Genomic DNA, 12,285 nt, shown 5'->3' on the forward strand with positions numbered 1-12,285 from the left:
GAGGCGCTGCTTAAAACAAAATCTAGAGGCACAGAAAAGAAGAATCAGGTGTAACTCATCAACATCAAGTGGCATATACCCTGACAAGCAGGCACTTGATAGGATCTACTTGCTTGGGCAGAATGCGTTCACTCCTAGCGGATCTGGACTCCCCTGAATAAGCCATAGGTTAGTGGGGGACAGGGGCAGAACAATCTTAGGAGCACCTGAGCTATGGAGAAGGTTCAGGATTACTGCTTTAGTCTGATAATGCCCAGGTCGACTCTGATCTATAAAACGAATTTTTGATCTTCCAAAGGAAACCTGGAATTTCCCCAACCTTCCTACGAGTTCAGTGGAAATGGAAGAACTACCTTTATTTTATTATTATTTTTTAAAATATATTTTTATTGATTTCAAAGAGAAGGGAGAGGGAGAAAGAGGTAGAAACATCAATGATAGGAGAGAATCATTGATCAGCTGCCTCCTACATGCCCCCCACTGGGGATCAATCCTGCAACCTGGGCATGTGCCCTGACTGGGAATCTAACTATGACCTCCTGATTCATAGATCGACGCTCAACCACTGAACCATGCTGGCTGGGCAATAAATTTTTATTGATTTTAGAGAAAGAGGAAGAGCGAGGGAGACAGAGAGGGGGAAAAGTTGATGTGAGAGAGAAACATTGGTTGGCCACACGGAGATTGAACCTGCAACTTGGGCAAGTTCCCTGGCCAGGAACAGAGCTGGCAACCTTTTGGTGCCTAGGACGATGCTTCAGTCAACTGAGCCACACCGACAGGGCAATAAGACTCCATTTCAATAGTGATACTCCTCAGGATGCAGCAGTGAAAGCCCATCTATTGCTTGAAGTTGCAAAGTTCTAACACCTCAAACAGAGGATCCGAACATTTCCCATGATGATCGTGGGTTATGTGTTCAATATATCAAAAAAAAAGAAAGGCCAAGTAACTTAGTTTTTATTTTTATTGAATTGTCTTTGTTCAGGTATTGTCATAGAAAATTTTAGGTTACTAGGAAGAAGGAAACTCACCTTCTGAAGCCCTTTAATGAAATGAAGTTACTAAGGAAATAACTAAATTACTAAGGATTTTAGTGCTGACATTCCCAGATTTAACATTCACTATTTTGTCTCAATGACTAACACGCCTTGCTCACTTTCCTATAATAACTTTAAAAACGGGGCTGTCAACTGTATTTACCAACCCTGTCATTTCTCAACATAATTATAGCAAACATCCTATATAGTTGTTTTTAACCTATATAAAAATACAGCTGAAAGAGTACTACCTTCTCTTCTTCCACCCACTATTTCTCCACCCAGGGGGTAGCCAGCAGAGATTGCCACTGTTTTTTCACATATAATAACTGTGTAATCTTTCTTAAACAACCTTAGCCTAATGTGATTCCATTTCAGTAATATTTTAAATGGCTATGGTAAAGCAATGAGCCCTCCTATAGATAAATGTCATGATGTTCCTAATAATTTTTAATAGAATTCTATATGTACAAATATTCAAGGGCAGAACCTTTCTTCTGAGATAGCAACTAATCTGACACATTTCATGATAACACAATACAAGAAAGAACAGAAATAAATAGCTCACCAAGATAAACTGTTATGAATGAAACCAGCATTAAGTGTAGTCAAAACCAATTTACTTCAGCCATTCATCAATTAGTTAAAGTTAAGAATCTTAAGACTTTCATCTAGGGAGTATAGTTTTTCACTTTCTAGGTGTAATAATAAGCATAGAAATTGAAAATACTATCAACCTTTAACTACTTGTGTTAGCAATAAAAAGAGATAATAAACTTTATAGTGACTAATCCACAGTATAAATGCTTGGTTAGGTGTAATTTGCTTGAGAGAGACACGTCCATTTGGATAAAGACTCTCATTTGCTTTCTTTTTAACACTTTAGGAATTCAGAAAAAAAAAGTAATCTGTAGTCAGTTGGAGCTAAGCAGTTGTAAAATGTCCTCATCTGAAACATTCCCTTTTGAGACCTATCCCACTTCCCCACACAGAAAATGGCATTTTTTAATGAGTCTATGCCTTTGATCAGATTGTCTCCTAAAGGAGCCGGAGCCAACAGGCGCTAAGTTATAAGCAAGATGATGCAACTTGATCCTAAAGCAAAGCACTGGGGGAGCATTTGAGATCTCGATCCCCGGCATATGTTATCAGTTTGGCTCAAAAAAAGCTCTTAAAACATTCTCTACCGGTTTGGATGTTTCTTACATTGACATTTACTTGGCGTAGTCAGCAGGACTCCAAAGAAACCTACCCAGGATCACCCCAGAGACCTGGACCTGGTGCCAGCTACAAGCAGGGGCCATTGTGCCCTACTGGCCCCCAGCTTCGTATTGGGTGAACTGGGGTGAGTTTCATTGGGATTTCAGGCCTCCGTGCTTTGAGTAGCAGACCATGACTTTATTTGGACTATTCTTAGAAAATCCTTGGGGTGAGATAACCAAGAGAAAGGGGAAAAAATGCGTTGTAGTTTTTAATTTTAGATTTTGAATCGTACACTTAGTCAGAATCCGAAGAAATATTTGCTGGTTAAATGAGAGACTGAAATCTCTTTAGCTCTGAAACAGAGAGAGAACATTTGCTTCCCCAACCAGAACAGCCAATGGGGTGACAACAGTTGTTTCAAACCCCATATCTGGAGTGGCAGACATGGGCATCAGGAGTTGTCTAGTGCAGTTATGCATAGTTGATTCCAGAGAAGCCAGTGGGAGCCCTGGGGAGAAGGGAAGGGCACCCTGGAATGGGCTCACCCCGAGAGAGGGGCCCATGCCTGGGAAGCAGCACAGTTCCATCACATCCGGTAAGCTCTGTGGCCCTTTCTCTACTATTCTTAGGAGACTAAGAATGTTTGTGGAGTTTCCTGAGAAAAATTTGCCCCTAGGGCACAAAGTAGTCCTATACAGAGATCCACAGCATTAGGCTCATCTAGAGATGTGCACATAAAGGCTGGTACTCCCTAGAAGTTCTTTTAGACTCCACAGATCTCAAAATTAACACGGGAAATAGACCCTCCCACTCCAACAAGGCCCACCACAGTCTCCCAGTAATATAAAGATGGCCAAGATGAGGATCCCTTGATACTTCTAAATTAACTTTTGTGCACACAATTAGAAAAAGGTAGCTATAAAAGTAACATTTCATTGGTTTCCAGAAGCTTCATAAAAGAGTGTTTAGAGAAATAGATCAACCTATTATGTCATTTAGATGTCAAAACAATTCTTTAAGGTGTTAAAAATGGCTGTCCTTATTTTAAAAGGGGAAGGTCAGTTAGAACTTGACTTGTCAAGGGCAGATATAAATCATAAAAAGCCTCTAAAACAAAATTTGAATCCAACTGTTCTCTGTGTGTGTCTATCTGGGTATGCATAGAGACGTATATTATAAATATGCAATAATTTTCTACCTCCAGATGGTATTGTCAAAATTGATTTAAAGGCAAGCACTAGTAAGGATTGAGCATTCTAAAATTCTCAGAAATATAGAAACTAACAATGCTTTTCAAGTTCCTGTGATCAAAGATTAATCCTTAGTAAATAAAAGCTAGCTTAAGTCGATGGTTTAGTAAAATAAATAAGTACATCGATAAATAAATAAAATTGCCGAAATCGGTTTGGCTCAGTGGATGGAGCGTCGGCCTGCGGACTCAGGGGTCCCTGGTTCGATTCCGGTCGGGGGCATGTACCTGGGTTGCGGGCACATCCCCAATGGGAGATGTGCAGGAGGCACCTGATCGATGTTTCTCTCTCATTGATGTTTCTGGCTCTCTATCTCTCTCCCTTCCTCTCTGTAGAAAATCAATAGAATATATTTTAAAAATAAATAAATAAATAAATAAAATAAATAAGAGAGAGCAAAGAGCTGTGCATTATTTATGCTAAGACCCCTCCACTCTACAGATGCCAGGTCTAGACACAATTAGCCCATTAAAGGGAGAGCTCTGTGGCTTCCTTTTAAGACAATAGGATATACACCGTGGTATCTGCATTGGTAAATAATAAACCCAACGTTAGAAGTGTTGTCTTCTCCTGACCTGGTGAGGCAAACCCAGCTGCTCAGGGACCCTGGTCTGCCGGAAAACACACAACACTACGCTTGCTATCAGTCAACACACATTGGCGCTTGGTGAGAACTGTAACCCTCTCTCTCCTTAGGCCATTTTCTGATTCTAGGTTTTGGAAGAATGGAGGACACATTAAAGCTTGTTTTTCATTTAAGTCATACCTGGTGAATATCTGAGTTCTCTCTTTCAAGATTTACTGGCTAGAGGAAAATAACTTACTTTTAGTTCCATCTCTAAAACTAGGTGGTTGTTAAGAAACTAAACCCAGATGATTTTTTATCTATGAACATGTCTCTCTGTATCAAGAAAAGGTATCTTGTATTAAATCCCCAAATAGTGACATCAGCAAATATTTTCCAGGAGAACAAAAGGGCTGTGCATCATGATGCTATCTTCCGTGGTTATAAATGCACTCCAAGTATTCAGACTTTTTCATAATTATTAGGAGGGCAAAAATGTGCTGTCACTTTTATAAAAAACTAGGATTTTGATTTTGGAGAAAAAGGAAGACAAAATGAGTTACAGTGGTCAGATATAAAGTTACAAAGCACAAAAAGCTTTGAAAATAGAACAATACAAGACTTTTTACATCAGTTACTGGTAATAAACTTACAGCCTGGAGCTGTTCTTTGCAAATATCTTTTCCCATTCGGTTGGGTGCCTTTTTGTTTTGTTGGGAGTTTCTTTTGCTGTGCAGAAGCTTTTTAAACTGATATGATCACATTCATTTATTTTTGCCTTTATTTCCCTTGTCTTTGGGGTCAAATTCATAATATCTTCTCTAGGATCAAGGTCCGTAAGTTAGTACCTATGTTTGCTATGTAATTTATTTTTTTTCAGGTCTTATATCTAGGTCTTTGATCCATTTTGAGTTAATTTTTGTCAATACAAAAATTAGTTTAGTTTCAATCTTTTGCAGGTGACTTTCCAATTTTCCCAGCAACATTTATTAAAGAGGCTTTCTTTTCTCCTTTGTGTATTTTTGGCTCCTTTGTCAAAAAAAATATTTGCAGCTATACATATGAGCTTATCTCTGGGCTCTCTGGTCAAACAAGGGGTATCTAAAATATATAAGGAACTCCTGTAATCCCATCAAACAAAAAGCCCAATTAAAAAATGAGCAGAGAACCTGAACAGACACTTCTCCCAAGAAGACATACAAATGAACAACAGATATACAAAAAGATGCTCAACTTCACTAGCTTTTAGGGAATGCAAATCAAAACTACAATGAGATACCACCTCACACCTGTCAGAATGGCTATTATCAGCAAGACAAGTAGTAACAAATGTTGGAGAGGCCATGGAGAAAAAGAAACCTTCATTCACTGCTGGTGGGAATGTACACTGGTATAGCCACAATGGAAACAATATGCTAGCTCCTCAAAATATTAACAATATAGTTACCATATGACTTTAGCAAGCCCTATTCTGGATATCTACCTGAAAATTTTGAAAACATTTATTGGCAAAGATATACTATTCACCCCTATGGTCATTGCAGCATTATTTATGGTGGCCAAGACAAGGAAACAACCGAAGTGTCATTCGATAGTGTCACTGGATAAAGCAGATGTGGTACATCTATACAATGGACCACTACTTCGCTGTAAGAAAAGATGAAATACTGCCATTTGCCAACAACATGGTTGGACCTTAAGAATATCGTGTTAAGTGAAATAAGTCAAACAGAAAAAGGTAAGAACCATATCATTTCACTCATATGTGGGATATAAAATTCAAAGCAACAAATGAACAAACAAGAAAAACAAACAATAACTCATAGACACAGACAACAGTATGGTGATTATCGGAGGGAAGGGAGGTGGGGCAATTGTAAAGGATAAAGGGGGTCAAATATATGGTGATAAAAGATTATTTGACTTTGGGTGGTGGGTATACAGATCATATATCATAGAAATGTACACTTAAAACCTACATAATCTTACTAACCAATGTCACCCCAATAAATATCATTATAAAATAAACTTACAACCAACTGATAGTACATATAAAAACAGACATGAAAAATTTATCTTTTATATCAGTACATATGTATTACTTTCTGTCTAAAACCAACTTTCGGTAAAAATAAGTGTAAATGACTTGTATCTTTAAAGAATATAACATGATGCCAAAAAATGGTTTAGGAGAAACATTATGGCTTTTTTTATTATAATCAAATTAATTTAGAGGAATACCTTAAATAACTCATTAAAAGTAACAATATTCTCAGGTCAGAAATATATTTGAATAATCAAGAAATATATTTGAATAGTCAAGACTTTCAAATGTTTCAAAAGTAAAAAAAACATTTTAGCAGTTATTTTCTACAAATTTTTTATCTCTTCCTTTGGATTTATCTTGGTATTTACTCTTGTTTGATGATTGTTTTATTATTAATAAGTTTTAGCCTTAGCCTTGGTATTATTTTAATATGGTAAGACTAAGAGAAAATATTTTTCCTCTTATGCTTAAACACTTTACTTAAAAATCTTACTTTAAATACAATTTAAAGGTACTTAAAAGTTACCTTATCTTTTACTCAAAATAACCTCTCTTAAAATCATTGTTTTATGAGTTATGTATATAATAGAGAAGAAAGAATTGGTCCAGGGCCTGGAATCGAATCCAGAGAAAGTAAGACACAAATTTATTCAAATAGAATATAACATGTACAATTTTAATAAAAAAGTGAAATTGGCCCTGACCGGTTTGGCTCACTGGATAGAGCATCCGCCTGCGGACTGCAGGGTCCTGGGTTCGATTCCAGTCAAGGGCATGTACCTTGGTTGAGGGCGCATCCCCAGTAGGGGGTGTTCAGGAGGCGGCTGATGGATGTTCCTCTCTCATCGATGTTTCTAACTCTCTATCCCTCTCCCTTCCTCTCTGTGAAAAACCAATAAAATATATTTAAAAAAATAAATAAATAAAAAGTGAAATTATTTAGGAGAAACCAATGAATCACCCATTTTTTAATATTAGTTATTCATGTCTATCATTTTTATTCACATAACCATTACCTCAAGTAGTATTTATTTATCATATATCCTTCCAAAACCCTAATCAAGACCCTGTTGTTTGGGGTTATGTAAAAAATTAAGTAATCAGAAAACTATAAATTAAAAATGGGATTGTAATTTTTGTCAATAAAATTTTCTGAAATTAATTGGATTACCTCTATTAATATTATAAAGATTTAGGCACTTTGAAATAATAATCCTTTTTATTAAAGTTCAATATTCTGAAAAAATTGCTTAAGTAACTACTAATTGCTTAAGTTTGGGGATGTTTACTTTCTTGGGTATGTAATAGCAAAACATTAAAAAAAGAAAGAATTGCAATTAAATAATTAAGTGGTGTAGAATTATGGATAATTTTTGCTTTTATATATTCCTCAGGATTTGAAATGTTAAAGTTAAAAAACTGGTATTTCTTAGGTATACGGTCATAATTAAAAATGGGTAAATTAAGGGCGGGTCCTTCCATATAATGTCATACAAATCTATCTCATACTTATATGCCAGTAATTCACAGTATAGGTAAGCCTTAATTTGCTCATTTTTTCCTGCTCTGATGAATATCTTGATTATTTTCCAAGTTCTCATTTAACTTATTTCATTGAAGAGGTCATACAAATGGCTAATAGAAATAAAATCTTAACTTCAGTGGTAATTAAACAAAACAACATAAAGCAAATACCACTTTTAAAGCTATCAAATTAGTAAAGATTTAAAAATGACAATCACAGGGGACCCTTTCCCCCTCCCCAAGTGGGAGTCTGTACTTGTTCTTCAATAAATCTCCACCTTTGCTATACTAAAAAAAAAAAAAAAAAAAAAAAAAAAAATGACAATCACCAATCCTGGCTAGCATTCAGTGGCTTAGTCTGGAAAAGATGCTATGTGTATCAAGAATTTTGAAGGAAAGCATTTAATTTTTTTGCCATATCAAATATCCTTTAATAACCAAATGATAAAATTACAAATAAAGACATATCAATCTGTCTATTCATCTAGTGTTGTTTCTACAGTAGCTTAAATATAAAAAAAATAATGAATGGTTAAAAATAAAACATGATGATCAACAAGAATTATCACTGTAATGAGTAAATGCTCAAAAAATAATTTCCAGCATATTGGATGCATAACTCTATATATAAAATATACAAACATAATATAATAAAAACTGGCCTAAAAAGAAAATACAATTTTTTTAGTGGATAAGCCTGGAAGTACTTAAGAGTAATTTTTATATTCTTCTTTGTGCTTTAAACATATTTTCTAAATTTTGTACAACAAATATTTACTACTTTTAAAGAAAGAGTAAGAAAATATAAAATGCACGCTTATCTATACAACCCATGGTGCTGTTGCCCTTCACCTACAAAATAAAGTTCAAATTGGCTATACTCATGTTAAAGCCCTTTCAATCTGATTCCATTTTATCCATCCAATTTTATTCTTTTTTTCCCTTTTTATTGAATTTATTGGGTTGACATTTGTTAATGAAATTATATAGGTTTCAGGTGTGTAACTCAATAACACATCATCTGTATAATGTATTGTACGTTTACCACCCCAAGTCATCTCCTTCCATCAACTTGTCCCCTCTTTGCCCTCCTCTACCTCCCCCTATCCCCTTTCCCCTGGTAATTGCTATGCTATTGTCTGTGTCTATGAGTTTGGGGTATTTTTTATTAATCACTTCACCTTTTCACCCAGCTCCCCAACCCCTCTCCACTCCTCTACCACTCAACACTGTCTCAGATGGTCGCCAGGCATGTCATGGCCCATCTAGATGCCGCCCATCAGGCCTGGAGCTTCTCTGCCCTAGGGTTTCTGAGCATGATGTCTGGTTGTAACCATGTAAAGGCACCTTCAGATATTCATGATGCTCTAAGCCAAGGTTGGCAATTCTAAAAAATCATTTTGGACCTGATTCCAATGAGTGCAGCACAGTAACTCAGAAGGAAAACCCCTCTGAGAGCAAAAATCCCATTAGTATTTGTTAAATGAATAAAAAAATCACTACTGTCCTCATAGCAATAGCAGTAACATTTCTTGAGAGCTTTCTGTTTATAAGAAGGCACTGTTCAAAATTCATTTATCTTAATGTCCAGAATACTCCTCCATTTCAAATATGAAAAAAAAAGAGCCTCAGGTAGTTTATGCATATTTCCCAGGGAGATAAAGCCACTGTAGAACTGGGATTCAAATCCAGCTCTATTTGATGCCAATATCTCCACACTAACAAATTTGCTTATGGGAAATCCACTAGAAATCATTTTGCATATAACATTTGTATTAGTTAATCTAAATGAATATCCATGTAGCTAAGTTAAAAAAGATAACCTGACTACAAACTTTCCTATTACATATAAAAATAGATAAAAAGCCAATAAAATTTTCTTCTGAAACTCATTATACGTTAATATGTTTACCTGTATAGGACCAGCCAATCTCTTCAACAAGTTTTCTCTGTTGTCTATAGTATCCATAAGCCCAATCTATAATCAAGAAAAAAAACAATTAATGTATAGAAAAACATGAATAAATTTAAAATAAAGGTAAGATGGTCAAATTATCCATGCCATGAATGGTTCCTGATTACCCTTACCACGTCACTTTCCCAATGTTTCCTCCCAACCCCAATCACTACCATTATAGATTCCATTATTGCTCTTTTTGTAGACTGTGTACATTTTAGGTGGCAATTTAAAGAAGGCTGAAGTTCAGGCAGGGACAAAACGTACATTCAGGGTAAAGCAGGAGCAATTTAGAGGGGTTTACCCCAAAGAGAGATGGGTGTCAGGCAGTTCAACTTTTCCTATCTTCAAATTTTTCTTCCCATTCCCTAAGTCTAATGCTTAAAATCCTATTGATTATTAGTAATACTTTTGGGTTTATAAAAACAGAGGTTTTATCTGTAAATGCTTCTGGGAGACCCAGAGGTTATCATGCTTTGAAAGTTTGCTTCTTTTACAATACAAAGTTAAATGAGGTGCCTTGAGGAAGTGGGAATGTAAATGTGTGTGTGTTGGCTGGGAGTAAGGTTATGTTAGAGAGTGTAGGTAAATCTGTCCCTTGGAGAAACAGAAATGCCTGAGTTAAGTAGCACAATGGGAAGCTTAGGGCATCATCAAAGCTTAGAGATGCCTCATGACTAGAAAGAAAGGCTCTAGATTTAGAACATGAGGTAAATGTGTGTGTGTTGGCTGGGAGAAAGGTTATGTTAAAGAGTGTAGGTAAATCTGTCCCTTGGAGAACAGAGATGCCTGAGTTGGGCAGCACAATGGGAAGCTTAGGGCATCCTCAAAGCTTAGAGATGCCTCACGACTAGAAAGAAAGGCTCTAGATTTAGAACATGGGGAAGGAGGTATAGAAAGGAAAGTGGGTAGAAGCCTGTGATATTGTGATTTATAGTGAGAAATATATACTTGGTCTCCATCACTGTTTCTGGCATAGAGCTCCTAAAACCTTGGAATTTCTTAATTGTAGGGAGCCATACACATGTGTCTTTTTTAGATTAATGAGGACACTCACCAACCAATGGTCCTGGGAACCACCTGATGATTAGAGGGTTGGAACTCTCAGTCCCTTTCTCACCCACCCTCTGCGGAGTGGTGAGGAGCAGGAGGATGAACCAACTGCCAGTAGTCAGTGTTTTAACCAACCAATCCCATGTAATGAAACCTCCATAAAAACTCAAAGAGGGTTTGGAAAACTTCCCAGTTGGAGACACTCCTGGTTGGTGAACATGTGGAGACTTGGGGACAGAGGCACACCTGGAGAGGGCATGGAAATTCTGAGACCTTTCCCCATACCTGTCCTAAGCTTCTCTTCCATCTGGCGGTCCATGGGTTATATTCTTTCATAATAATCTGGTGATCTAGTAAGTAAAATGTTTTTCTAGGTTCTGTGAGCCACTCTAGCAAATTAATGCAACCGGAGGAGGGGGTCATTGGAACTCTAAACCTCAGCCAGTTGGTCAGAAGCACAGGTGAAAATATGGATTTGGCGACTGGTGTCTGAAGAGGCAGGGACAATCTTGTAGGACTAAGCCTGTACGATCTGCTGCTCTCCCATGTAGATAGTGTCAGAATTGAGTAAAATCGTAGGACACCCAGTTGGTGTCCAAGAATTGTTGGTGTGGGAACCCCCCTGGCCCCACAAGTAGAAATTGGTTCCAGAACCTTTTAAAATCAGTCTCACTCTGCAAAATTCAAAATTTTGCCTGGGGTCATGCCTGCACCCAGAAAATGGGGGTGTTTGGATGGATCCTGCTCCTCCTTGTGCCATTGTCCCTGACACCCAGACTGCACTATCACTAGTACTCTGTGGGTCAAATAAATCCTTTCAAATAAATCAGGTTCCAAACCCCAATCAGTGTTGATAAAACTGTTTCTGTAGAAATGGCTACAAATAGTTTATAAGAGAATTTATAGAATGTTATTCAGAAATTGAGGAGTTGTCAATAAAGCCTTCATTGGAATGCAAGGATTTATTTATATTGTACCATACCACACCATTCCATATTATTCCATACCATACCATTCCATATTATTCCATACCATACCATTCCATATTATTCCATACCATACCATTCCATATTATTCCATACCATTCCATATTATTCCATACCATACCATTCCATATTATTCCATACCATTCCATATTATTCCATACCATACCATTCCATATTATTCCATACCATTCCATATTATTCCATACCATACCATTCCATATTATTCCATACCATTCCATATTATTCCATACCATACCATTCCATATTATTCCATACCATTCCATATTATTCCATACCATACCATTCCATATTATTCCATACCATTCCATATTATTCCATACCATACCATTCCATATTATTCCATACCATTCCATATTATTCCATACCATACCATTCCATATTATTCCATACCATTCCATATTATTCCATACCATACCATTCCATATTATTCCATACCATTCCATATTATTCTATACCATACCATACCATTCCATATTATTCCATTCCATACCACATCATACCATACCATACCATTCCATACCATTCCATACCATTCCATATCATACCATTCCATTCCATTGCATTCCATTCCATATCATATTATTCCATTCCATTCCATATCATATTATTCCATTCCATTCCATTCCAGTCCATTCCACC

General features: G+C 36.6%; 1 protein-coding gene across 4 annotated transcripts in view; it reads right to left on the bottom strand.

Annotated features, from left to right (window-relative positions):
• PTPRZ1 (protein tyrosine phosphatase, receptor type Z1) overlaps positions 1-12,285 on the bottom strand; it is a 168,653-nt gene that overhangs the window by 105,199 nt on the left and 51,169 nt on the right. For all 4 annotated transcript variants that reach the window (XM_006756827.2, XM_006756826.2, XM_006756825.2 and 1 more), the window contains exon 2: positions 9,542-9,607. In XM_006756827.2, coding sequence (XP_006756890.1) covers positions 9,542-9,607 — 66 coding nt within the window. The remainder of the gene's footprint in view (positions 1-9,541; positions 9,608-12,285) is intronic.

The sequence above is a fragment of the Myotis davidii genome, unplaced genomic scaffold (genome assembly GCF_000327345.1).
Source record: "Myotis davidii unplaced genomic scaffold, ASM32734v1 scaffold654, whole genome shotgun sequence".
In the NCBI taxonomy this organism is placed as follows: domain Eukaryota; kingdom Metazoa; phylum Chordata; class Mammalia; order Chiroptera; family Vespertilionidae; genus Myotis; species Myotis davidii.